Below are 27,223 nucleotides of genomic sequence, written 5' to 3'. Positions count from 1 at the left end.
TTGTTATACTACTGCTTTACATGCTGTCGACCTTGTGGTTTGAGCATGGATTGCCAGTACAGATGGCCACTTTCCCAATAGCCTAGTGGATAAAGACACTGCGTGACTTGGGATTAAGTACTATAGCTAGCTGCACTGGTCTCATCTGCACTAGCGACTGAAATTTAACAACAGGCATTCATGCTGCTGGGCTAGGAAGAGGAACAAAATCAGCTTGCAGTCCTGCTTATTGATACTGAGTGACGCCTGCTGGAAGTACTTGTGCGGATATCAGGTGCGGACACAGTTGGGCTCAGCTCCAAGGTCAACAGTGATCAAATAACCAGCTGAGGTTAACTGTCAGGGCTCACAAATGAACAATGGCTACTTAGACAAGGGACCTGACAGCAACTGATACCTACAGAACTGTATATAGCAAAGAGTCAACACCTGTAGCAGAGGAGGGGAAAAATCATGGCAAAGTCCCCGGCTTTGTGTCTTGACTCCTTGCAGAATGTCCATTTGCTTGCAAACAATGCCCTTGCCATCCATGAGCTTATCGTGCATGATTGCATTGACACCAGGGTCTAACGGAAACTTGGCTTAAAAGGGGCGATGACACCTTACCTTTAAACGAAGCCGCCTGGCTATACCTTCCATAACTTGCCCTGCCCAGACTGCCGTGGTGGCGGTGTAGCTCTCGTCACCAAATCATACCTTGGTCTGTCCGCTTACTTCTCCGGCACGTTCTCCTTTGAGCAACTCACCTTATTCCACCCCTCTCACCTCTCATTTAAAATTCTCGTTCTCTACTCCACACCCAAGTATGATAAAAATGTTATCACCGATATTTCTTCCCTGCTTTCCTCCCACAGCCTCTGCACCAAGCGACTTCTCATCCTCAGTGATTTCAACCTCCATCTCAATTCATCATGCTCTCTCTCCTCTGAGCTCACAACCCTCTTATCCTCCCTTAATTTCTCCCTCCTTGTTAACTCCCCAAACCATATTCACGGCCACCCCCTTGACCTTGCCATCTCTCGTGGCCTCAGAATTCCATGCGTGTCAATTGCAGATTAGACCATCTCTGACCATTTCCTTGTATCATTCTCCACCCACAACCCCCTTCCCCCTACTTCCTTCTGTGTCCGCTCCTGGAAAAAAAACTCTCTAAACTCTCTTACAACTGCACTTATCAACTCCAAACTGTCAAGCCTTTGGCCCTCCTTTCACCATGCCATTTCTGCAGCCACACCCTTACCACCACCTTTGATGCTCAAGTCCCTATTAAAACCATTACTCTCTCTCACCCTAGCAGTTCCCTCAGGTACGACCCTCATCTTCGCTCCCTCAAGTCCAAAGGGCACAGAGTTGAACAGATGTGGCAGACAACTGGTTTAGCCATTCACCGCCAGATCTGGCTGGACCACATAAAGCATTATCGGGTCCTGCTCTCGTCTGCTAAAACTACTCACTATTCCAGGATCATTCTGGAATGCAAAGATAACCCCCGGCTACTATTCTCTACTGCTAACCGTCTTCTTAAACCCCTCTCCCCTATCACCACCACACTCACCTCCAACAAGTGTGAGGAGCTCATGGACTACTTTGTCTCAAAGATTGAGACCATCCGATCAGCTGCTTCTGCCAGTTCCCTTCCTTCCCCTAGCCCACCGGGGCAAACGTCCTGTGAGGTTCCCCCTACCCTAGCCCTGAACTAGCATCTTTCCCCAGTTTCTCTCCGATCTCCCCTCTTGACCTCTCCACGCTCATCTTGTCCATGAAACCCACTCCCTCTCCCTTGATCCTATTCCTACAAAACAGTTGACCACCCAACTTCCTTTTCTGGCTCCCATGTTAGCTAACATTATTAACGGTTCTCTCTCCTCGGGTGCTGTCACCCTCTCCTTCAAATCTGCAGTTATCACCTCTCTCCTCAAAAAAGCAACTCTTGACCCCACTGTGCTTGCAAGCTACCGCCCCATCTCCAACCGTTCCCTCTCAAGCCCTTGAACGTGTTGTCGCCTTCCAAATCCGTGCCCATCTTTTCCGGAACTCCATGTTTGAATCCCTTCAATCTGATTTTTGCCCCTGCCACAGTACTGAAACGGCTCTCATCAAAGTCACAAATGACATCCTTTGTGACTGTGACAAAGGTAAACTATCCCTCTTCGTCCTTCTTGACTTGTCTGTAGCCTTTGACATGATTGATCAGTCTATCCTCCTCCACCGCCTCTCCACTGTCGTCCAGCTGTGTGGGACTGCACTCACCTGCTTCCATTCTTATCTATCGAATTGTAGCCAGAAAATCTCCAGCAATGGCTTCTCTTCCCACTCCTGCCTCTGGTGTCCCCCAAGGTTCTATCCTTGGCCCCCTCCTATTTCTCATCTATATGCTGCCACTTGGCGACATCATCTGAAAACACGGCATCAGTTTTCACATGTACACTGACGAGTTCTTGACCCCTCCATGGTCTCTAAACTGTCAGATTGCTTGTCTGACATTCAGTACTGGATGAGCAGACACTTTCTCCAATTAAATATTGGGAGGGCCAAAGCCATTGTCTTTGGTCCCCGCTAGAAACTGCGTTCCCTAGCCACTGACTCCATCCCTCTACCTAACATCTATTTGAGGCTGAACCAGACTGTTCGCAACCTAGCATCATATTTGACCCTGAAATGAGCTTCCGGCCACATATCCGCGGCATAACTAAAACTACCTATTTCCACCTCCGTAATATTGCCCGCCTCTGCCTCAGCTCATCTGCTGCTTTTGTTACCTCTAGACTTAACTATTCCAACTCACTCCTGGCTGGCCTCCCACATTCTATCCTGCGTAAACTTGAGGTCATCCAAAACTCGGCAGCCTGTGTCCTAACTCGCACTAAGTCCCGCTCACCCATCACCCCTGTGCTCGCTGACCTACATTGGCTCCCAGTTAAGCAATACCTCGATTTCAAAATTCTCATCCTTGTTTACAAATCCCTCCATGACCTCGCCCCTCCCTATCTCTGTAATCTCCTTCAGCCTCACAACACGCCCCCCCCCCCCCACCCGAGATGTCTGCGCTCCTCAAATTCTGCCCTCTTGAGCATCCCTGATTATAACTGCTCAACCATTGGTGGCCATGCCTTCAGCTGCCTGGGCCCCAAACTCTGGAACTCCCTCCCTATACATCTCTGCCTTTCTACCTCTCTTTCCTCCTTTAAGACACTCCTTAAAACTACCTTAACTCTGCCATTTTTTCTTCTTATGTGGCTCGGTGTTTTGTCTTATAACACTCCTGTGAAGCACCTTGGGATGTTTTACTATGTTAAAGGCACTATATAAATTCAAGTTGTTGTTATTGAATGAGAGCTAATTGAGGGAAGGACTAGTAAGTGGAAAAAGTATAACTAAAAACAAAATAGGTATTTTCTGAACAAAGTATAAAAAACAATTCAACACTAGATTTCATATAAATGTAAATTTTTAATCAATGTACCACAGTTAATTTGAAATCTTAATCCATAATATTTACCACTTCATATTTTTAATGTTAACCACATTTAGAGTTGTGATTTAGTTTATGTAGTCTGACTAAAGAAAATGGTACACAGTAAAAGTTCTTTGCCCTGATCTCCTCTCACTATGAAGAGTAGCAATATCAATGTAGGAAAACATGGAGAAAAATGTTAATGATAGCAGTGTTTGTATTTTCAGCACTAAAAGTTTGTTCCGATGTAAAGAAATGTATCTTTGGCGATGTTGTGTATCTGTAAAGCATGCACTCCCATGTTCTGCCACCAGGGAGCACATCCCCTGAAGTCCCAAGGGATCCCAGCATCCCTTGGGAGCACTGTATATAAGCCAGCACCAAAAGCCTGTTCCTCACTCTGGAGTGTCTTAATAAAGACTGAGGTCACTGTTACTTTAACCTCCCTGTGTGCAGTCTCATCTGTGTTGGGAACACAATAACAGGCGATGAATACACGAATCCAACGCAAAGATGCAGCAAACTGTGGGCATCCTGGAGAAGTTCTCGGAAGGTGAGGACTGGGAAGCTTATGTCGAACGGTTAGACTAGTACTTTGTAGTCAATGAGCTGGACGGAGAAGGAAGCGCTGCAAAAAGGAGAGCGGTCCTCCTCGCGGTCTGCAGGGCACCGACCTACAGCCTCATGAAGAATCTTCTAGCTCCGGTGAAACCCACAGATAAGTTGTATGAGGAGCTGTGTACTTTGGTTCTGGAGCATCTTAACCCGAGGGAGAGCATGCTGATGGTGAGGTATCGGTTTTACATGTGCCAGCGATCTGAAGGTCAGGAAGTGGCGAGCTACGTCACCGAGCTAAGGCGACTTGCAGGACAATGTGAGTTTGATGGCTACCTGGAGCAAATGCTCAGATATTTTTTTGTCCTGGCCATTGGCCATGAGACCATCCTACAAAACTTTTGACTGTGGAGACACCGACCCTCAGTAAGGCCATTGCGATAGCATAGGCGTTTATATCCACCAGTGATAACACCAAACAAATCTCTCAGCACATAAGTGCTGGCAATGTTCATAAATTAACTGGAACTGTGTTTGCGAGCTGAAATGTACAGGGCAGAAATCACGAGTCTGCAACTGCCAGCAGCCTCAGGTGACCCAGATGATTCAGAATCCGCAACAAAGGATGAATGCAAGGCAATTCACACCTTGTTGGCGTTGTGGAGGCTTCCATTCAGCCTATTCATGCCGCTTCAAAGGGTATGTTTGCAAGAGCTGTGGAACAATGGGGCACCTCCAACGAGCTGCAGGCTCTGCAAAACCTGCTAACCACCACGTGGCAGAGGAGGATCGGTCCATGGTGGACCAAAACAATTTCGAGCCTCAGAGAGAGGAGGCAGATGCTGAAGTACACGGGATGCACACATTTTCGACGAAATGTCCACCTATAATGTTAAACGTAAAATTGAATGGCTTACCCATAGCCATGGAACTGGACACTGGCGCTAGCTAATCCATCATAAGTAAAAAGATGTTTGAGAGACTGTGGTGCAACAAGGCACTCAGACCAGCCCTGAGCCTCATCCACATGAAACTGAGAACGTACAACAAAGAGTTTATCACTGTCCCGGGCAGTGCCATGGTCAAGGTCACCTACGAGGGCACGTTGCACGAACTGCCACTCTGGATTGTCCCGGGCGATGGCCTCACACTGCTTGGAGGGAGCTGCCTGGGCAAAATCCGCTGGAACTGGGATGACATCCGAGCGCTATCACATGTTGATGAGGCCTCATGTACCCAGGTTCTTAACAAATTTCCTTCCCTTTTTGAGCCAGGCATCGGAAACTTTTCCGGGGCGAAGATGCGAATCCACTTGGTCCCAGAGGCACGACCCATTCACCACAAGGCGCGAGCGGTACCTCACATGATGAGGGAGAGAGTGGAAATCGAGCTGGACAGGCTGCAACGCGAGGGCATCATCTCCCCAGTGGAATTCAGCGAGTGGGCCAGCCCGATTGTTCCAGTACTCAAAAGTGATGGCACGGTCAGGATTTGTGGCGATTATAAAGTAACTATTAATCGTTTCTCGCTACGGGACCAATACCAACTACCGAAGTCAGATGACCTATTTGCGATGTTGGCAGGAGGCAAGACGTTCACCAAGCTCAACCTGACTTCGGCCTACATGACGCAGGAGCTGGAGGAGTCTTCGAAGGGCCTCACCTGCATCAACACGCACAAGGGACTGTTCATCTACAACAGATGCCCGTTTGGAATTCGGTCGGCTGCAGCGATCTTTCAGAGAAATATGGAGAGCCTACTCAAGTCGGTACCACGCACGGTGGTGTTTCTGGACGACATATTGGTCACTGGCCGGGACACCGTCGAGCACCTACAAAACCTGGAGGAGGTCCTCCAGCGACTGGACCGCGTAGGGCTGCGGTTAAAGAGGTCGAAATGCGTCTTCATGGCAACAGAAGTGGAGATTTTGGAGAGAAAGATCGCAGCGGACGGCATTCGGCCCACAGATGCCAAGACAGAGGCTGTTAGGAATGCGCCCAGGCCACAGAATGTCACGGAGCTGCGGTCGTTCCTGGAACTCCTCAACTATTTTGGTAACTTCCTACCGGGGTTAAGCACCCTCTTCGAGCCCCTACATGTGTTATTGCGTAAAGGTGAGAACTGAGTATGGGGGGGAAAAAAACAAGTAATTGCTTTTGAGAAAGCCAGAAACATTTTATGCTCCAACAAGCTGCTTGTATTGTATAACCCGTGTAAAAGACTCGTGCTAACACGTGATGCTTCGTTGTACGGGGTCGGGTGTCTATTACAACAAGTTAATGTTGTGGGGAAGTTGCAACCTGTCGCCTATGCTTCCAGGAGCTTGTCTAAGGCCGAGAGAGCCTACAGCATGATTGAGAAAGAGGCATCAGCGTGTATGTTCGGGGTAAAGAAAATGCATCAGTACCTGTTTGGTCTCAAATTTGAGCTGGAAACCGATCACAAGCCCCTCATAACCCTGTTCGCTGAAAATAAGGGGATAAATACTAATGCCTCAGCCCGCATACAAAGGTGGGCACTCGCACTATCAGTGTATAATTATACCATCCGCCACAGGCCAGGCACTGTGAACTGTGCGGAAGCTCTCAGTCGGCTACCATTGCCCACCACGGGGGTGAAAATGGCGCAACCCGCAGAATTGTTGATGGTCATGGAAGCGTTTGAAACTGATAAATCACCTGTCACGGCCTGCCAGATTAGGACTTGGACCAGCCAAGATCCTCTGCTGTCCCTAGTAAAAAAAACTATGTACTGCATGGGAGCTGGGCCAGCATCCCCGTTGAAATGCAAGAGCTAATCAAGCCGTTCCAGCGGCGAACGGGCGAGCTGTCCATTCGGGCAGATTGCCTGTTTTGGGGTAATTGCGTAGTGCTAACCAAAAAGGGCAGGCAGACGTTCATCTCGGATCTCGACAGCACACACCTGAGTATAGTAATGATGAAAGCGATAGCCAGATCCCATATGTGGTGGCCCGGTATCGACTCTGACTTAGAGTCCTATGTACGGCAATGCAGCGTGTGCTCAGTTGAGCAACGTGCCCAGAGAGGTACCACTAAGTTTGTGGTCCTGGCCCTCCAGAGCATGGTCGAGGATCCATGTCGACTATGCGGGCCCGTTTCTCGGTAAAATGTTCCTGGTGGTGGTGGTGGATGCTTTTTCAAAATGGATTGAATGTGAAATAATGTCGGGAAGCACCGCCACCGCCACCATTGAAAGTCTGAGGGCCATGTTTGCCACCCACGGCCTGACATACTGGTCAGCGTTTCACCAGTGCGGAATTTAAAACTGATAAATCACCTGTCACGGCCTGCCAGATTAGGACTTGGACCAGCCAAGATCCTCTGCTGTCCCTAGTAAAAAAAACTATGTACTGCATGGGAGCTGGGCCAGCATCCCCGTTGAAATGCAAGAGCTAATCAAGCCGTTCCAGCGGCGAACGGTCGAGCTGTCCATTCGGGCAGATTGCCTGTTTTGGGGTAACTGCGTAGTGCTAACCAAAAAGGGCAGGCAGACGTTCATCTCGGATCTCGACAGCACACACCTGAGTATAGTAATGACCCGCAATGGAATCAAACATGTCACCTCGGCCCCGTTTAAACCAGCCTCCAATGGACAGGCAGAGCGGGCAGTACAAACAATCAAACAGAGCCTCAAACGAGTCAGAGAAGGCCCACTCCAAACCCGCCTGTCCCGAGTACTGCTCAGCTACCGCACGAGACCCCACTCACTTTCAGGGGTGCCCCCGGCTGAGCTACTCATGAAAAGGACACTTAAAACCAGACTCTTGCTGGTTCACCCCAACCTGCATGATCAGGTAGAGAGTAGGCGGCAGCAACAAAATGTAAACGATGGTCACGCCACAGTGTCATGGGAAATTGATCTGAATGACCCTGTGTATGTGCTAAACTATGGACATGGTCCCAAGTGGATCGCGGGCACGGTGATAGCTAAAGAAGGGAGTAGGGTGTTTGTAGTCAAACTAGACAATGGACAAATTTGCAGAAAGCACCTGGACCAAACGGGGCTGCGGTTCACAGACTGCCCTGAACAACCCACAGCAGACACCACCTTTTTTGAGCCCACAACACACACCCAAAAGATCAACGACACCACACCGGACCAGGAAATCGAACCCATCACGCCCAACAGCCCAGCAAGACCAGGCTCACCAGCAGCCCTGCAGGGCTAACAACACGCCAGCCCAGCGAGGGCACATCCAACACACCAGAACAGACATTTGTACCGAGGCGGTCCACCAGGGAAAGAAAGGCTCCCGACCGCTTCACCTTGTAAATAGTTTTCACTTTGACTTTGGTGGGGGGGCGGCGGGAGTGATGTTGTGTATCTGTAAAGCATGCACTCCCATGTTCCGTCACCAGGGAGCACATCCCCTGCAGTCCCAAGGGATTCCAGCATCCCTTGGGAGCACTCACTGTATATAAGCCGGCCCCTAAGGCCTGTTCCTCACTCTGGAGTGTCTTAATAAAGACTGAGGTCACTGTTACTTTAACCTCCCTGTGTGCAGTCTCATCTGTGTTAGGAACACAACAGGCAGCAACAATTTTTTTTAAATAAATAGTTTTTGGCCATTTTTATGGTTATTAAGGGCCTAGTAAAACACGATGAACCTGAAGTTGCTGGAAGCTAAGTTCCGCCCAAAGGACCGCCGAGATATCTGATGGCACTTTGGGCTGGAGTTTTTTTTTTAAAGTCCTTCAAAGACCGCCTGGTGGCAAAAAAGGGACTTCTGCCGTGAATCTGGGTGGCAGTGGGCAGGGGCTTCCAATCTTGGTGACAAATGCAATCCTCGCCAAAGTGCTGCCGAGGATTGAGTCGGGCCCAGGGAGGAGGGAAGCACATAACAATAAAAATTTACACACAAAAAACCCACTGGAAGACCTTCAGGTGACCCCATCAACATAAATTGCTGAAAAAAAAATAAACGAAGTTTACTAACCTTTTTTTGCAGGTCTTCATACTTACTGTTGGGATTAGACCTGCCTCCACGCAGCGGTCCTTCCCCATGCTGCCGCCGACTCCCGCCCGGAAGAATCTGCCTGCTCGGCGGGCGAGAGGCAACTTAACACGCCTTGCGCGCTAGCAGCTGTCAGTGGCGGTTCCCAGCGGTCCTCCCCTCCCATCGGCGGGAGGCCTAGTGGAAACTGGCACCGAGGGGTGATGTTCCAAAAAACTCGGCGGCAGCAGGCGGTAAGGCCACCAAGTTCGGGCCCTATGCTCAGAAAAATATTAAGCAGCGACAGAATTTCTTTCAGATTAGTAGCTAATGTGAATTAACCACGCTTGTTAATAGTCTCCTCTGAGCAGCACAGCTAGGGGATATGTTGCAGCATTTGATGGTGTCACAGAGTGGACATTATGGGAAATATTGCAATAGGCTTCTGGAGGAGCAAAAGATGGATGCTTGTGAGCACAAAGTGTATCGGAGGCATGACATGCAACAACCTCAACTTGCATTTATATAGCACTTAACAGAGGAGAGGTAGCAGCGTAAGTTGAAACTTTATAGGGGACATTTGAAGAGGTGACCAAAAGTATGGTCGAAGAGGCTAGAATCTGAGGAGTGGAACGCACAGGCGGAGATACAAGACTACAGAAGTCAGCTTGGGTGAGGTCACGTAAGTATTTGTAGATGATGGTGGGAATTTAAATTTGGTGAATTTGGACAGGAAGTCAGAGTAGGATGGTGAAAATAGGGGTTGATGGGTTAACGCAGGTGATTGGTGAGCAGGCCTTACTGCAGGACAGGATGCCGGCAGTGAAGTTTGGATGATTTGGAGTTTGTGAGGGATGGAGGTTGGGAGGCCAGCAAAGAGGGAATTAAAGAAATTGAGTCCAGGGGTGATGAAGATGTGTGTAAGAGTTCCAGCAACAGTGGGTACAGCGTTGAGGCATAGATGGTCAATGTTGTGAAAATGAAGGTATGCCATCTTACTGATCGATAGGATATAAGTTTTAAAGCTTCACTGTGTGTAGAACAGAGCACCATAGTTATATTTATCCTAAGCAAACTGACAGAGAGTGAGATGGAGTTGGTGGCAAGGTTTCAATATCTGACCGGGACCAAAGACAATGACTTTGCTCAATTGGAGGGAATTCTACTCATCCATGATTTAATGTCTGACAATCTCACACCACAGAAGTGGTTTAGGGTAATAAAAAAAGAACAATCTTGCATTTATATGGTGTCTTATTGCATCCTCAGAGAATGTCAATGCACTTCACAATCAATGAATTACTTCTGAATTGTAGTCCATGTTTTGTAGGCAAACTGGGTAGCCAATCGTGCACAAGGTCCCACAAACAGCAATGAAATGAACGATCAAATAATCTCTGTTTTTGGTGGTGTTAGTTGATGGATAAATGTTGGCAGGACATTGGGAGTACTTCCCTGCCTTTCTTCACATTGTCCCTGCGATCTTTTCTGTGCGTCTAATTATCAGGTATGCCTCCAATTTAATGTCTTATCCAAAAGTCTTCACCTTCAACAATGCAGCAGTCTCAGTATTGCGCTGAAATGTCAGGCTCTATTAATTGCAGGGCAAGCCACAACCATTTGACTTGGAAGAGAATGCTACCGACTGAGCCAAGCTGACACACAGTAATGGAGAGGTAGAGCTGGGTGTTGTTATCATACACATATAGGGCCCAAGTTTCCACAGGATAAAAAACGGGCGCCCCTCTGAGCTGGGCGCCCGTTTTTCGCGCCTAAAACGGCGCCAGAAAGCGCTATTCTCGAGCGCTTTGCAGCTCCTTGTCTGTTTGGCGCGGTGCCCAGGGGGGAGGCGCCTACACTCGTGCCGATTTTGTAAGTGGGAGGGGGCGGGTACTATTTAAATTAGTTTTTTTCCTGCCGACAACGCTGCGCATGCGCGTTGCAGCGTTCGCGCATGCGCAGTGTGAAAAAAACATTGGCACTCGGCCATTTTTGTAGTTCTTTGTAGCTGTTTAATTTTTGAAATTTTTTTAAATAAAAGCACATTGCCATCAGCACATCAGCACTTGCAGCCTTCTCACTGTCTCCTTCCCCTCCCCACCCTCCACGGCAACAAACCGCTGTTTCCTTCCCCTCCCTCCCCTCTGTGGCGGCAAACCGCTGTCTCCCCTCCGCGGCGACAAACCGCTGTCTCCTTCCCCTCCCTCCCCTCCACGGCAACAAACCGCTGTCTCCTTCCCCTCCCTCCCCTCCGCGGCAACAAACCGCTGTCTCCTTCCCCTCCCTCCTCTCCGCAGCGGCAAACCGCTGTCTCCTTCCCCTCCCTCCCCTCCGCGGCGGCAAACCGCTGTCTCCTTCCCCTCCCTCCCCTCCGCGGCAACAAACCGCTGTCTCCTTCCCTTCCCTCCTCTCCGCAGCGGCAAACCGCTGTCTCCTTCCCCTCCCCCCCCTCCGCGGCGGCAAACGGCGGTTTCCTTCCCCACCCCCCGCGGCAACGAACGATGGCTGAAGCACTTTCACACAGGTAGGAAGATGGTTTATTTAATCTTTTCTTTGCTTATAAATGTTTATTCAGGTTGGATTTATTTGTATAATATTTGTATAAGTATAAATAAGGATTGATTGTAGAATTTAATGACTTCCCTTCCCCCCCGCCGCCCCCACCTCGTTCTGGACGCCTAATTTGTAACCTGCGCCTGATTTTTTAATGTGTAGAACAGGTTTTTTCAGTTCTACAAAAATCTTCACTTGCTCCATTCTACTTTAGTTTGGAGTACGTTTTCACTGTGGAAACTTTAAAATCAGGCGTCAGTGGCCGGACACGCCCCCTTTTGAAGAAAAAATTCTGTTCCAAAGTAGAACTGTTCTACCTCACTAGAACGCCAGAAAGAAAAAATGTGGAGAATTGCGATTTCTAAGATAGTCCGTTCTCCACCAGTTGCTCCTAAAAATCAGGCGCAAATCATGTGGAAACTTGGGCCCTATAGAAGCTAACTTCATGCTGCGGATGGTGTCCCATGAGCTGCATTTCGATGAAGAAATGGAGGGGTAAAGGATGGATCTTTGGAAAATTCCAGAGGGAGCAATTGTGGGTGCAGGGGGAAGGGTCATTTGTGGAAATGCACTGCTTGCATTGGAACAGATAGGTATCGAACCATACAATGGTAATCTTGCAGAAGTGGGCCATGACAAATATAAGGCATATAAGAAGAGCTTCCCTTCCCCCATACCATGTCACTTCACAGAGATTCCGCTACTTGGGCATGTCCGAGACATATTGCATCAGCAGTTTCAGGCCACATAGGCAGGCTGTCAACCAGGTCTACAAACTTGTGGGGAAGGGGCTGCAGAGGCATTGGTCAGTCATCGTTTCTTTACCAGTGGCAGTATAGGTGATCACACTCAGACAGGTACGTTCCAAGCACCGAGAAGTGACATTTCTTGCATGCGGTACAGTGCTCTATAATGGAAATCAAACCTTGAAAATACATAATTATCATCTTACCATAATGTGAACTGTTGGCACTGAGCTTAATTTTACTTTAATCAATAACAAAAAATGTCTTGATGGTGATAAAAAAAAAACACAATTGCATCTATGTCCACTATAATATTCATATGTAGGTACTTCATGTCAACCTTTTCCATTATTATTTTTCTATACTCACATTTATAATGGAAACTACCTATGTAAACTTGTTACACTGTAATTATAACCTTTTGCCAGTAGTGGTTTGGTAGTGCCTCAGTTTTGTCTCAGCCTGAACTGCAGAAAAACTATTGTGCTCCAACCAGCTCTACTTCTCTATCTCCCAAATTGCTGTAAGTTTTGTCGCAGTATTGCATAAAAATAAAGACAGAATGTATGACTTTAAAATGGGGACTGAAATGCATCTTCACACTGATCCAATTATTCCCCATCCTCTAATCCCCTTTCACCTGAAGACTACACTTGATGTTCATTCATCATGGGGGAAAATCAAGTACAGGGTATAATAAATAAAATCGTTAAACTTTATTTAGTTACACTATGTGCATGCCCTATCTGTTGTTATCCTGTGTGCTTGTCCTGTTTAAATTGTGATTTTTTTTTTTGTTGCCACAGCTGGATGTTGGTGCCTAGCTATATATGCTCCTCTAGTGGAAGGAGAACCAGTGCTCAAGCTCAAAGTGCAGATGTAACCACAGAGGATGTGGGAGACATGCTACCTATTTTGATAGCAATGCCTAATGAGCCAGCATCAGAACTAGGGATGTCATCAGCTGCAGTCACAGTGGGACCCATACTTTGGCAGGTGCTGTAGTCTGTCACTTTATGTTGTTCCAAGGCAAGGGCCATGGCCACTGTAATCGTTGATAAGAAGGCCCTCCTGCTGTTGATCACTCAATAAATCATTTTGCAAGGGTTTGTCCTCTTATTTAGAGCTCATCGGGAGCCGAGAATCTTCAACAGCAATGGGCCTCTATCTCTGCACCATCATTGCCTTTATTCTATTACAAAGTGAGGTAAACTCAATCTCAACTGCTGCTTGGATTTGAGCCTCATTGCGAGAGGGATGGTTCATTGCGAGAGGGATGGAGTACAAAAACAGGGAGGTCCTTCTGCAACTGTATAGGGTATGTGAGGCCGCACCTGGAGTACTGTGTGCAGTTTTGGTCACCTTACTTAAGGAAGGTTATACTAGCTTTGGAGGGGGTACAGAGACAATTCACTAGGCTGATTCCGGAGATGAGGCGGTTACCTTATGATGATAGATTGAGTAGACTGGGTCTTTACTCGTTGGAGTTCAGAAGGATGAGGGGTGATCTTATAGAAACATTTAAAATAATGAAAGGGATAGACAAGATAGAGGCAGAGAGGTTGTTTCCACTGGTCGGGGAGACTAGAACTAGGGGGCACAGCCTCAAAATACGGGGGAGTCAATTTAAAACCGAGTTGAGAAGGAATTTCTTCTCCCAGAGGGTTGTGAATCTGTGGAATTCTCTGGCCAAGGAAGCAGTTGAGGCTAGCTCATTGAATGTATTCAAGTCACAGATAGATAGATTTTTAACCAATAAGGGAATTAAGGGTTATGGGGAGCGGGCGGGTAAGTGGAGCTGAGTCCACGCCCAGATCAGCCATGATCTTGTTGAATGGCGGAGCAGGCTCGAGGGGCTAGATGGCCTACTCCTGTTCCTAATTCTTATGTTCTTATGTTCTCATGCTGGCTGCAGCAACAGTGACATCTATTGTGGGAGACATTTCAGTGCAGTTGTAGTCTGTGCTAATGTTGGAGTGGATGCTACTACTGTTCAGCAGGCATCTGCTGTTCAGGCGAAAGTTGCGACACAAACTTTGAAGTTGGAGATGCCAGAGCCTATCTGCTCCAAGGACTCCTGAAGTGAAATCATTGCATCTGCCACCAAGATGCTCAACAATGCAGGTGATTCTTTCCCACTGCTTGTGTGCTGCGGTCAGCATGCTCCTACAATTATGGGAGAGGTCCTATAGTGCCTAGATCTTTCAACTATTACTCTTTACCCCTCATTACTTAGCACTTGTCACTTCCTCATTAGTGTTTATTATTCACTCTCCTGTGATTTCTACCTAGCTGTGTTGAACATAGTGTACATATCTGGGTTGGTTCTAGATGGCTAGGCTGTTGGTGACAAGGGTGTGGTGACTGGTGCTTTTTTGTACTTCTGGAAGTGCTTATCTCACTTTGCTCTGTGAAGAGAACACAGAAGATTTCAATCAGTGCATAGATGTTATAACTATGGCTGGGATAGTATTAATGGAGAAGCTATAAAGATCTTGGGACTGTAGGTGTTCACAGTAAGATGGATTGAATAGGTTGTTAACATGACTGAATACTCCATAAGCATATATCTGCACATAATGATGCGTCAGCACTAACCAGTTGCATTAATGGTCCTAATCATATGCGTTCTCTAGACTGATTAGTTGCACTACGTGTTTCTTTTTTAAAAATTTGTTGTGGGATGTGGGCATCGCTGGCAAGGCCAGCATTTATTGCCCATCCCTAATTGCCCTTGAGAAGGTGGTTGTGAGCCGCCGCCTTGAACCGCTGCAGTCCTTGTGCTGAAGGAATTCCCAGAGTGCTGTTCGGGAGGGAGTTCCAGGATTTTGACCCAACAACGATGAAGGAATGGCGATATATTTCCAAGTCAGGATGGTGTGTAACTTGGCGGAGAACTTGCAGGTGATGGTGCTCCCATGCGCCTGCTGCCCTGGTTCTTCTAGGTGGTAGAGGTCGCGGGTTTGGGCGGTGCTGCCGAAGAAGCCTTGGTGAGTTGCTGCAGTACATCTTGTACTGTGTGTAAAAAAAAATAGAATTATTTATATTGGAAAGTTTTGTGAAATGTATTAGTGATAACCATGAAGATGTGCCTTGCATTATGCTACTCCACGCTGTTTCTTCTTTACGGATATTATAATATACAACTTGATGCCTCTGTGTGAGTGTGAAGACAGAGTTTGGGAGTCTCAAAGAGACCATGTAAGGTTTGAAACCCTTGTATGAAGATTCAGCAAATCACTTCTCAAAATGTCACCTATTTATAAGTCTAATTATTATTGACCGTTCATGTAGTAAAGCATTGTGCTGTTCCCCACTGTTTGCCATTCATAATGTTACTAATTACAGTTTGGTTATGATTGCATTTATCTATTTGCATACTTCAATAATTAGTTTTGTTACCACAATGGGCATGTTATTGTGCTCTTTATCAGAACATAAAATGATTTAACTGTATGTTAAAAAAGCATTCATGTCAAACTTCTGCCTTGCCAAAATAGGTCCAGACTTTTCTCAAAAACTTGCCACCAATCCCTGCAAAACATCATGGTTGAATTTGCAACTTTGTGTTTGATGTCCAGCCACCAAGTTTGAGATTTGTTGGCTAAACAAATTGCATTGGTGAATTTTCTATTTTGAACGACTTTTAACAATGCTTATGATTGCAGCTTCTACTTCATAGATATACATGTAAAAGGCTCCCCTATATCCATATTCCCCCATTACAAAATGTACAGCAATTACCATCCCCACAGTGAACTGGTATTTTGAAACACAAAATGACCTGTTTTTAAAAATCGGAGCAACGGGAGCCATGTATTTAAATTTGGGTAACCATGTAGATCAAGTTACAAAATAAAGATACATACTAGAATTTGTTTGTGCCGTTTATAGGAATCCTGAGAGAAATATTTGTTGGCTGATTAGTTGTAAGATTCAACAATTTATGAAATAAAGATTAGAATAAGGAAAACAAAATGTTGTGCGGATATTCTTTTGATACCATTTATATCCAGCCTGTGCAAGCCAGCAGAGAGTACTGTCTCTTTAAAGTTTATTGACCATGTATTTAATAGCTTGGTTCAATTTGTATATGCTGGTCTGAGTTAGAATCACTTTAATGTCATGTCATAAATCCAAAATAAATGCGGTATCATTTTGGAAGACACTTACTAGAATGAGACAAATGACTTTGTGGGGTCAAACAGCAGATAACTGGTCAACCCTGCTTGCACTTTGACCCTAAAACTACTCATCTGTAACTTTTGACAGGCTAGGGCTTGACCCGAAGCTTCTGGCGAAAATTCTGAATATGAGCTCAGGTCGATGCTGGTCAAGTGACACCTACAACCCTGTACCGGGAGTGATGGAGGGTGTCCCTTCTGCTAATGATTATCAAGGTGGATTTGCTACAACATTGATGGCAAAGGTACTTTTTTTTAAATAAAGAAATCGTTAGCACTCAATTTTTTTCCCTGTCCCCTTTAGATCATCCATGCCACATGTTATTCAGTCGACTGAGAGAAGGCAGGAAGCTTGCTCTCAATGGCTTCTTCTGATGCCATTCTATAACCAGCTGATTGGAGGTGCTTAATATTGGTATTAAAGCCAATTGTTGAACACCAAATCCTGTCCCTGCTGGGACCAACGAACTCAGTACACTCACTGAAACCTAGGGCTTTCTGGTCTATCATACACCTCAGCTCACTGTTTGCTTTTTTGATGGTCCAGTCGAGATGATGACTTTGTCATTTGGTGACTTGCAATTCTTTGTGCTACCATTCCTTGGAACAGCAAAGATATGTCTTTCAGAAATCTATAGTGCTTTGGATGGATACTCTTCCCATTTTGCTGCTTTCTAGATTGCTCCATGCCAGGCAAAATGCCCTGGCTAAGAGGGGCAGTTTCAGTGACTTGCCTTTCAGTCCATTTTTAATGCTCTAGCTCTGGAAAATGCCTGACCTTCATTCTGTACCTTTCCACATTGCGTGGAATGGCAAATACAGTCCCTCACTCTATTAAGCTATGTGAACAATGCATTTGAACTCCAGTGTGCTGAGTTACTGCACAATTAATAGGATCATATGTATATGCTATTGTCTGATACAATGCAAGTCCTAGGTTTTACTTCCTTTGAAGAGCTAAAGCTCTATAATAAAACAGAAAATGTTAGAAATACAGGATTTCCAGCAGGTCCATCGGCTTCTGTAGAGAGAAAACAGGTTAATATTTTGGTTGGGAGTCTTTGGAAGATAAGTGTGGTCCTAAATTGGTCTGAACACAACAAATGGAGGAAGAAGAGAGAAGGGAACAAGAGGTAAGAATTACAAATCAGGAATATGTACTTCTGTCACAGAGCAAAGTTCAACGATTAAATGGCAAGCAAAAAAGATTTCTTGAAAAGATGTCTAGAGGTGAAAACTTGGAAAGTGCCGTGTTTGCACTACTCACCATCTAGGCACACTTCAGATGAGTGTGCACTTTATATCAGGCAAACAGGAAATCTACCTGATTTTTCAGTAGCTTGGCTTGTGGATTTTAAAATATGATGATTGATTCCCATATGTTTCAGACACCTTGTTGACCAAAAAAATGCTGGCATGTATTAGTAATTTATTGTAATAATTGTCCAGTCATTTGTGGCCTCAATCGGGTCACAGTGTTAAGTTCTAAAGTAAGGTTTAATAAATCATTCTCTAACTGTCCTTCCTTTTCTTCTGTTTAGGATCTGGGATTAGCACAAAACACTGCCACAAATACTAAAACTCCTGCTCTATTAGGAGCCTTGTCCCATCAGATTTACAGGATGATGTGTGCACGGGGCTATGCTCAGAAAGACTTCTCTTCGGTATTTCAGTTCCTGCGTGAAGAGGAGAATATTTAAACTTGACCAACACCGAAAAGTATTTTGAGAAAATAATCATGAGACTTTATCAGTGAGTGTTCAAGTAACTTCAGTTGTCCAACAAAAAAGGACAGGATAATTCTATAGCCATAAATCAGGATCCCAGCGAGGCTGTCTAGTTTTTTAGTGAACAGCTTATATAATTGTGCGCCCAGAAGTCCCTAATTTAACTGTGTGGGATTAGATAATGAAAGCGTTTTGAAACTGGATTGCGAGCAAGATGACCAGAACGTTTTATGAGGTATGAGACTGTTACATATTATGTAGGTTTACTATTTGTTACTGGGGAAATGATAAGAAAGTTAACTATTTTGTTTTGTTGAGTTTCAGTACCAATTACTTCACTAAAAGATGATATATTATATTATGAATTTTCACTTTTAGCTTTCTGTATTTTGTTTTCTTGAATAATACATAAATCAGAATCAGTGACATGTTATAAATAGATGGCAATGATTCATTTTTTCTTTAAATATTCAATTAAAATGTGATTGTAAATTAAAATAAAATTCTATGAATTATGTGCTGGATTCAATCATTGTTTTTGTTTGGCGTAATTCAGAATCTTTTGCCAATTTAATTAGAGGTCTCATGGTAGTCTTGTGTTCAGATCCAAGTCCGCAGGAAAAGTGGGATGAGACTGCCCAATCTCATTACCTTACAAACTGTCAGAGAGGAGAGACTTTCACCTCATCAGTGTGACTAGTTTTAAATCTAATTTTAAAGAAAATGAAAAATCATTAAAGTAACAGATATCACTGATTAGAAATGGAAATGTTTTCTATATGTTTTAGATCCTCTGTTATTATTACATATACTAATGTATTTGTGTCCGTGTCCCAACCTTCCTAATTTATCTGTATGCTATTTCTATTTAAGAAATGAATATAGAATTGATACATTGCCTCAGTTAGGTTCTTAGAAGCTAGTTCCTTAAATAGCAAGGTTTTTTTTTCCCTTTCAGATCTGCAGTATTGTTCTGTAGACATGACTGGGTGAAGATATCCAGTTTGCCACAGTATACAACTCACGGTTACTTTTTTTCCTTCACCAAATCACCTCCCCTCCCTCCTTCCCTCTCCTAAAGGTGTTCACGTCTTGCTAGGATGTACTTCCACATGTACCTGTCGCTTTTGGTACTTTGGCAGGTGACATTATTCACGAGGGCCTTGATAGTGAGTGCCTTCTGGCTCTTTGACAATGGGAGCATCGCTACTGAGGCCAATCTTGTCCTCATCTAACAGTCCCACAAACTTCCAGCAGAGGATAGCAATCAGAAGCAGGAGCTAAGCTTTTGTTTACTTTTACACCACTCCTCTAGACTAGAGTAGTAAAGTTAATTGTTGTGCTCCTGTCACTGCCACAGATCAGATCAGCTAACTCGGCACAAACTTGCCTTTTAATGGAATAAAGTAGCTTGGGGAATCGGGTACAAAAATATCCTATCTCAATACCGACTGACAATTCTAGGGGTTCACTCCTTAAGGGTCAACCCTGGCATAATTAAGGCAATTTTTTTGACAGATGTAGGCAACTAAAGCCAAGTGATTGTCACAGGCAAATGAGTTATAACCATTTGTCTGCTTACAATAGGTGAATGGGCTAGATTTAAACCTTGGATCCAGAGATGAAAGGACAGTGGAGACTGATGGGTTCAATCTCTTTCTGTCTTCTGTAGGAGTTGTTCACCAAATTAGTTTGGGCAGTCTCTCTCGCTGCATATTGGATTGCATTTTATAACAATTTAATACAAGAGGCATAAACAATATATGTATATCAAATACTCCTAATTAGCTTAATTGATTTCCTGTTCTCATTCTTTTCCTCTGTTCTACAAATTGCTTCCTGAAAATGCAATATTTTTTTGCATGTAAAACAAGTATCAAAAAAATTGCTTGTTTCTCTAGCGTGTAGCATGTACCTTAAAATCTTGTGTCCCTTAGCCTGCTCATGATGGAGTTGCATTGTCTATTTTAATGCATCTTCAGATTATTGTAAGCTAAATGTTAATGGAAACTGAATTCGGAGTCCAGGCCAAATCTGGTATTGGTTAGCTGTGTTAACTGTCATTTAATGAAGCTGTTAATCAGCAGATCAACCTCTAAATAGCTCACAAAAACAAACTACTGGAGCTTGTAAGTTGATTACAGCTGGATGCTGATACATAGCAGTTCATTCTTCATGTATTAGACTTAATACAAATGTGCAAAGCAGTTTAGGGCAGACTAAGCAAAAATATTAGTTTATTGTTTAGTTTCATGTTGAAGTTTGAAAATCAATAAATAGTGGTAAGTTATCAATAATCAAATGGTGTGTCGGGAGTTTCTGCTGATGTTACAATGGCCGATGGGAAGAACCCCCACCCTCAACAAAATTCCTGAATGCTCGAAATAATATGATGGATGGACAGGTAGTGAGGAATTCCCTCACATATGGAGGTAGTACTGAGTTTTCTTGGAGCCTGAAAGTTAACAAAAATCAAAGGTTGGTTTGGGAGAAACCTGTGGTTCTGTTGTGTTTTATTTTAAAAAGGCACAAGTGGGATAATGATACAGATACATTGCTGAATAATTGTTTCTTTCAGGGATTAATTGATTATTCATGCAAGAAAATGTTTTGAACAGTTGGTGCCTAATGATTAAGTAACCATCTGTTTCTCCTTACTTCATGAAAGTGCTCAAAGAAACACTAATACCAGTTATTTTGTATTATCACCAAACAGCAAGCTTCTGTTAAATACTAAAATAATAATCCTGTGATGTACATTGATCTTTCAATAGTCTGTATTAGCAGCTATAGTTTCCATGAAGTAAATTCTGCTAGAAACATTATCACATAGCTATTAACATGGAAGATGAACTCAGATTTGCAGAGAGCAGTTTGATCTGAATGAATGCCTGATGACTGAATGCAGGCTTATATTGTAAGTAACACTGCATTCGCAGTTTGATGAATACACAAGTGACAAAAACGCTTGGGAAAATTGTGTGCTTTTCAGGTACATTCAAAATTGAATTGCAACTGTTCCTCTAGAAATTATTATCCAAGCTCATTGACAGCCCACATAATAGCAGGAATTTTGCGTTGATAATGTTGAGGCTAATAGCTGTTATTATGGAGTAAATCGGACACCAACTTCTGTAGTCCGCACATGCAGTTAAATGCGGAAATCTGCGGTCCGAGTTAAACTGCTCTTCTACAGACTGCGCTATAACAGTTTCTTGCTGATAGACTCAGCATTGAAATCCACGTAAGTGTGTGAAGTTGCTGTAATTACCCACCAGTTACCCACTAAATATGCCAGAAAAAATTAGGCCTGGTGCATTCAGGTGTATGTGGATTTTTAATGCTATGCTAAGTCATAATTATTGCCAAACAAGCTCTCTGGCACTGAAAATTTAATTTTACAAGTGTGGCGTTTCATTCTTCAGAATTTAATTAATATTGGAGACATTTTATAATAATGACATTTTTGTAAACTTTTTTCTTCTGTCTCTTTTATCTCGCTCTTATAATCCTTTACCTCTTTACCTCTATTTTGCTTTATGTACATGATTTTACATCAAATTACATCTAATTTATAGTTCCTGGTTTACACTCTGCATGTCTCATTGAGGCTTCATCAATCTGATTGTTTGAAGAGCCTCACTGTTGTATGACCTACTCACACACATCACAGATCCCCTGTAGAGGGCGCCATGCTGGATCCAATGCTCAAAAGCCCTAGAAAAGTCTGTGGGCAGCTGTCAGCATAATGATCGGCGAGCGCCTTCACTTTGGAAACACGCCAAGACAGTTAACAAGAAAAAAGATGTTGCAGTGCATAACACACAGGATCTTTTGTTTAAAAGAACTCATATTTTGCATGCTCTCATTATACTATTTTGCTCAACTATGTGTTTCCAGCTTACAACTTCTATGAATTGTTGCTGCATCAATCACAGAATGGAATCTACGGAGGGAATGGAATAGATATGTCTGAAACAGAGTGCCGGCGCATGCAATACATAATATTTTTTATACACTAGCAAATCTCTTGTTGGGCTGCTTGCGCTGAGTCAGTCATTTTATTACAATCGGTGCTGGGTTGGGGAAGAGGTACATATCTCTAGTAAAAAAAAAATGGAAAGAAATTTGTAAGTGGTCTCACCAGAGTTGGTAAACTTTTTTTTAATTGGATGATAAATTACGTTTTCACTATTCAGAGTAGTAGCCTCTCCAGCACTTTATAGCAGGTGCAACAGGAGGAATTTCTTCACTCAGAGAGTTGTGAATCTGTGGAATTCTCTGCCCCAGAGGGCTGTGGCGGCTACAGCTCCCAGCATGTACTGTGAACTACTAGAAATGTTATGACTGACAACATGGATGATTCGTGGATTGTACCACCATATGAACCTTGTCGCCTATTGTGGAAACCATTTTCAGGATTATGAATGTAGTGGTAATTAGTTTGTTTTAGCATATGACAAACACAAACTCCTTATTTAAGGAGGGATATACTTGCATTGGAGGCAGTTCAGAGAAGGTTCTCTGGTTGATTCCTGACATGAACTAGGTTGATTCCTGACATGAAGGGGTTGTCTTATGAAGAAAGGTTGAGCAGGTTGGGCCTATACTCATTGAAGTTTGGAAGAATGAGAGGTGATCTTATCGAAACATATAAGATTCTGCGGGGGCTTGACCGGGTCAATGCAGAGAGGATCTTACCCCTCGTGGGGAATCTAGAACTAGGAGGCATAGTTTCAGAATAAGGGGTCGCCCATTTAAAACAGAAATGAGGGAGAATTTCTTCTCTGAGGGTCGTGAATCTTTGGAATTCTCTAGCCCAGAGAGCTGTGGAGGCTGGGTCATTGAATATATTTAAGATGGAGAGGGACAGATTTTTGAACTATAGGGTTATGGGGAGCAGGCAGGAAAGTGGAGTTGAGGCCAAGATCAGATCAGCCATCATTTTATTGAATAGCAGAGCAGGCTCGAAGGGCCAAATGGCCTACTCCTGCTCCTATTTCTTATGTAAATGTAAAGCATTACCTGTTGGAAGAATTACATGAAATGGTAACCACATTAATAGCAGCTTGTGGAACGTCTTCATCAAAAGTAGATTAGCCACGATCTTATTGAATGGCAGAGCAGGCTCAAGGGGCCAAATGGCCTACACCTGCTAATTCTTATGTTCTTATGTAGTATTCAAGCTTGGAGGGAAGCTCTGAATAAAAGTCCTAAATTTAAAGTGTTTTACCAACAGGTTCCGAGTAAGAACACTAAATGCTTATTGCAAAGCTATTTGGTAAAAAGCAAAGATGCAAATAATAAAGGAAACTGCTTGCAATAAGAACATAAGAAGTAGGAGCAGGTGAAGGCCATATGGCCCCTCGTGCCTGCTCCACCATTCATCATCATCATAGGCAGTCCCTTGAAATCGAGGAAAACTTGCTTCCACTCTAAAAGTGAGTTCTTAGGTGACTGAACAGTCCAATACGGGAATGACATGCTCTGTCAAGGGTGGGACAGACAGTCGTTGAAGGAAAGGGTGTGTGGGACTGGTTTGTCGCATGCTCCTTCCGCTGCCTGCACTTGTTTTCTGCATCCTCTCGGCGACGAGATTCGAGGTGCTCAGTGCCCTCCCAGATGCACTGCCTCCACTTAGGGTGGTCTTTGGCCAGGGACTCCCAGGTGTCGGTGGAAATGTTGCATTTTATCAAGGAGGCTTTGAGGATGTCCTTCAAACATTTCCTCTGTCTACCTGGGGCTCACTTGCCGTGTAGGAGTTCCGAGTAGAGCGCTTGCTTTGGGAGTCTTGTGTCAGGCATGCAAACAATGTGGCCTGCCCAACGGAGCTGGTCAAGTGTGGTCAGTGCTTCGATGCTGGGGATGTTGGCCTGATCGAGGATGCTAACGTTGGTGCGTCTGTCCTCCCAGGGGCTTTGCAGGATCTTGCGGAGACATCGTTGGTGGTATTTCTCCAGCAATTTGAGGCTGATCATCGATCTCAACTCCACATTCCCGCCCGAGCTCCATATCCCTTGATTCCCCTAGACCCCAAAAATCTACTTATACCAGCCTTGAATATATTCAGAGACTCAGCAAGTGTCCTCCCCTGATGGTAATGGCTCTGGGAATGGCACAAACTGAAGGCGCAGGGTTCTCGCTTGGAAATATTACAACAACAATTACTTGTATTTATATAGCCCCTTTAATATAGTAAAATGTCCCAAAGCATTTCATAGGAACTTTATAAAACAAAATTTGACCCACAGAGCTGTGATAGATTCTTACGACATCACTAACAACACAACTCTACAAGATGGCTCTAACTGCGCAAGTGACTATATCACATGACCCTTTTATTATCTACAGCAGTAGTTGCATTACCATAATAGTCTACTAGGTGGAGCATTAATCCACTAGGGGAGCTATATTACACATCTCCCTCCTTATTGAAGAAGTAACCATAACAAAATAATCATATATAACTTGCATGGTTATACACAACATAGGTTATGGACTTATTTTTCCATATTTACAAATCAAACTTAACCACTGGTTTTCTGTTTCGAAGAGGATACCTTCGCTCGCGAACAGAACTTTCCAAACACGGTGTCGAACTTAGACTCATTCTAGACTGAGCCTGAGGAGAGTTTTCCCTCCAAGGGTAACCCTTGATCTTCATGTGGACTCTACAACTTCAGACTGTGTCTTTCTGATTCAGACTCGGACTTAAATTCTGACTTTCCCGTGGACTTGTTTCTAATACATCTGATGTAGGATTTACTATTGGAACTCTACTTGTAACAAGCCTATCTGACTCATCAGAAATAATCGAATCTTTCCAACTGTCAACTCCTTCCACATCTGTCGGTAAAATATGATCAATGTGAATAAACCTAACCTTTCCATGATCAAACATCTTGACCAAATATGTGCGAGGGCTAAATATCTTCTCTACTCTTCCTGGTAATCACTTTAACCATTTATGATGATGGTCCTTCACTCTCACCTTCTGATTCAATTTCACACTTCTCTCTCTTACTCTACCTCGATTATGACTCTCTTTCTGTATTAATTGTTTCTCTGCTACTGACTGTGCCAGGTTTGGCTGTAACAACAAGAACCTGGTTTGTGGCTGTCATTGGAGAAACAACTCTGCTGGTGTTCTACCAGTAGTTGTATGAGGAGTATTACGATAAGTAATTAGAAAATTAGCCTATTTGTGGTCCAACGACAACTGTCGTTTCCTTGGATTTGGTTCCAACATTTGTTTGATGAGGGCATGTTTTACAATTTGTACTGTGCGTTTGCTGCACCATTTGAAGCAGGGTGGTACGGTGGAACTTTGGTATGTTTCACACCGTTTCTGTTCATGAACTGTGCAAATTCTTCTGAACAAAGTTGCAGCCTATTATCAGACTGGGAGACCAAATGAAGAAAACAATCTTCGCAAATTGTCTAGTGTTTCGCTTGTTATTTTCCGCATCGGAAACCCTCTACCCACTTCAAATGGCTATCAGTCACAATGAACAATTGTTGTCCATCTAGCTCAGCAAAATCCACATATAAACTTTGCCAAACCATGGGAGGCCATTTCCATGGCTGTAATGGTACTGATGTTGGTTTCTTGCTTACCGATTGACATGTTGTACACTGGCTGACGATGTACTCTATAGCTGTATCTAAACCTGGCCACCATAAGTAACTGCATGCAAAACCCTTGGTCAAGCACATTCCCAAGTGGTGGTCATGAAGATCTCCTAACAATTTGGACCTGAACTTATTTGGAATAACTACTCTTGCACCCCACATGATACAATCTTTATCCACTGATAATTCATTCCCACGAACAAAGAATGCATGAATATCTTCCTCTGATACCTGGTTTGGCCAGCTATTTGCTATGTAATTATACACCTTTGACATAACTGGGTCACGTTTGGTTGCTCTACCAATCTCTTCAGCTGTGACTGGCAGTTCCTCAATGTATGAACAATAGAACACTTCTTCCCTATTGGGTGTAACTTGTGATGGGAATGGTAACCTGGACATAGCATCAGCATTACTGTGATCAGCTGATCGTCTGTAGTCAAGGTGATACATATTTGCTGACATTCAAAGCCCATCTCTACATTCGGGCTGCAGATAAGGTTGCAACTGTGGACTTTGGATGGAGGATTGCTGTCAGCGGCTTATGGTCAGTAACTATGGTAAACTTATGACCATACAGGTATTTGTGGAACTTCTCGATCCTAAAAATCAATACCAAAGCTTCCCTTTCGATCTGTGCATAATTACATTCACTGGCACTGAGAGTGCGTGAAGCAAAAAGAATTCGTGTGTCCACACTAATGAGTAGTTGAGAGATCACTGCCCCAACTCCATATGGAAAGGCATCACATGCTAGCTTGATGATCTTAGATATGTCATAGTGAACTAACTTGGTACTCTCTACCAACTGGCTTTTACACTCCTTGGAATGCTGTGTCGCATTCTTCTGACCAGTTCCAATGGACCTGTTTTTTCAACAAATCATCCAGTGGATGTAATGCTGTAGCCAAATTTGGTAGGAACTTCCCATAATAGTTCAAAAGACCCAAAATTATCAAAGTTCAGTGACATTCTTGGGAGTAGGTGCATTTCTGATTGCATCCAGCCTTCCCTTGGTTGGATGTAAACCATCTTTGTCTACTCTGTGCCCTAAATACTCCACTGAGTTTTGAAATAACTCACATGTGAGAATTCACTCATACTCTGTGCTTCTCATGGATTGGCCTTGCAAAATCTGGTTCATCATCCCTTGTAATATGGTGGGGACGGTAGACACTCCAAATGGTAGCCTATTAAATTGATATAGGCATAGATGAGTATTTATAGTCAAGCATGACTTGGCCTCCTCATCTAGCTCAAGTTGTAGGTCAGATCTAACTTTGAGAAGATCTGGCCACTTGTCAGCGTTGTGAACAAATCTTCTATATTTGGTAATGTATTGGGTAGATTACCCTCTGGAACTTAGTTTATGGTTACTTTATAATCACACAACCTTACCTTACCATCTGACTTAGGTA

General features: G+C 44.0%; 1 protein-coding gene across 2 annotated transcripts in view; it reads left to right on the top strand.

Annotated features, from left to right (window-relative positions):
- hibadhb (3-hydroxyisobutyrate dehydrogenase b) overlaps positions 1-18,690 on the top strand; it is a 219,643-nt gene extending 200,953 nt beyond the window's left edge. For both annotated transcript variants that reach the window (XM_070879930.1, XM_070879931.1), the window contains exons 7-8: positions 16,535-16,691; positions 17,988-18,690. In XM_070879930.1, coding sequence (XP_070736031.1) covers positions 16,535-16,691; positions 17,988-18,146 — 316 coding nt within the window. In that variant the 3' untranslated portion in view covers positions 18,147-18,690. The remainder of the gene's footprint in view (positions 1-16,534; positions 16,692-17,987) is intronic.
- The last annotated feature ends 8,533 nt before the right edge of the window (positions 18,691-27,223 follow it).

Source organism: Pristiophorus japonicus, chromosome 5 (genome assembly GCF_044704955.1).
Source record: "Pristiophorus japonicus isolate sPriJap1 chromosome 5, sPriJap1.hap1, whole genome shotgun sequence".
Classification (NCBI taxonomy): Eukaryota; Metazoa; Chordata; class Chondrichthyes; family Pristiophoridae; genus Pristiophorus; species Pristiophorus japonicus.
The sequence above is the reverse complement of the archived record's forward strand: the minus strand, read 5'-3'. Positions and strand labels throughout refer to the sequence as shown.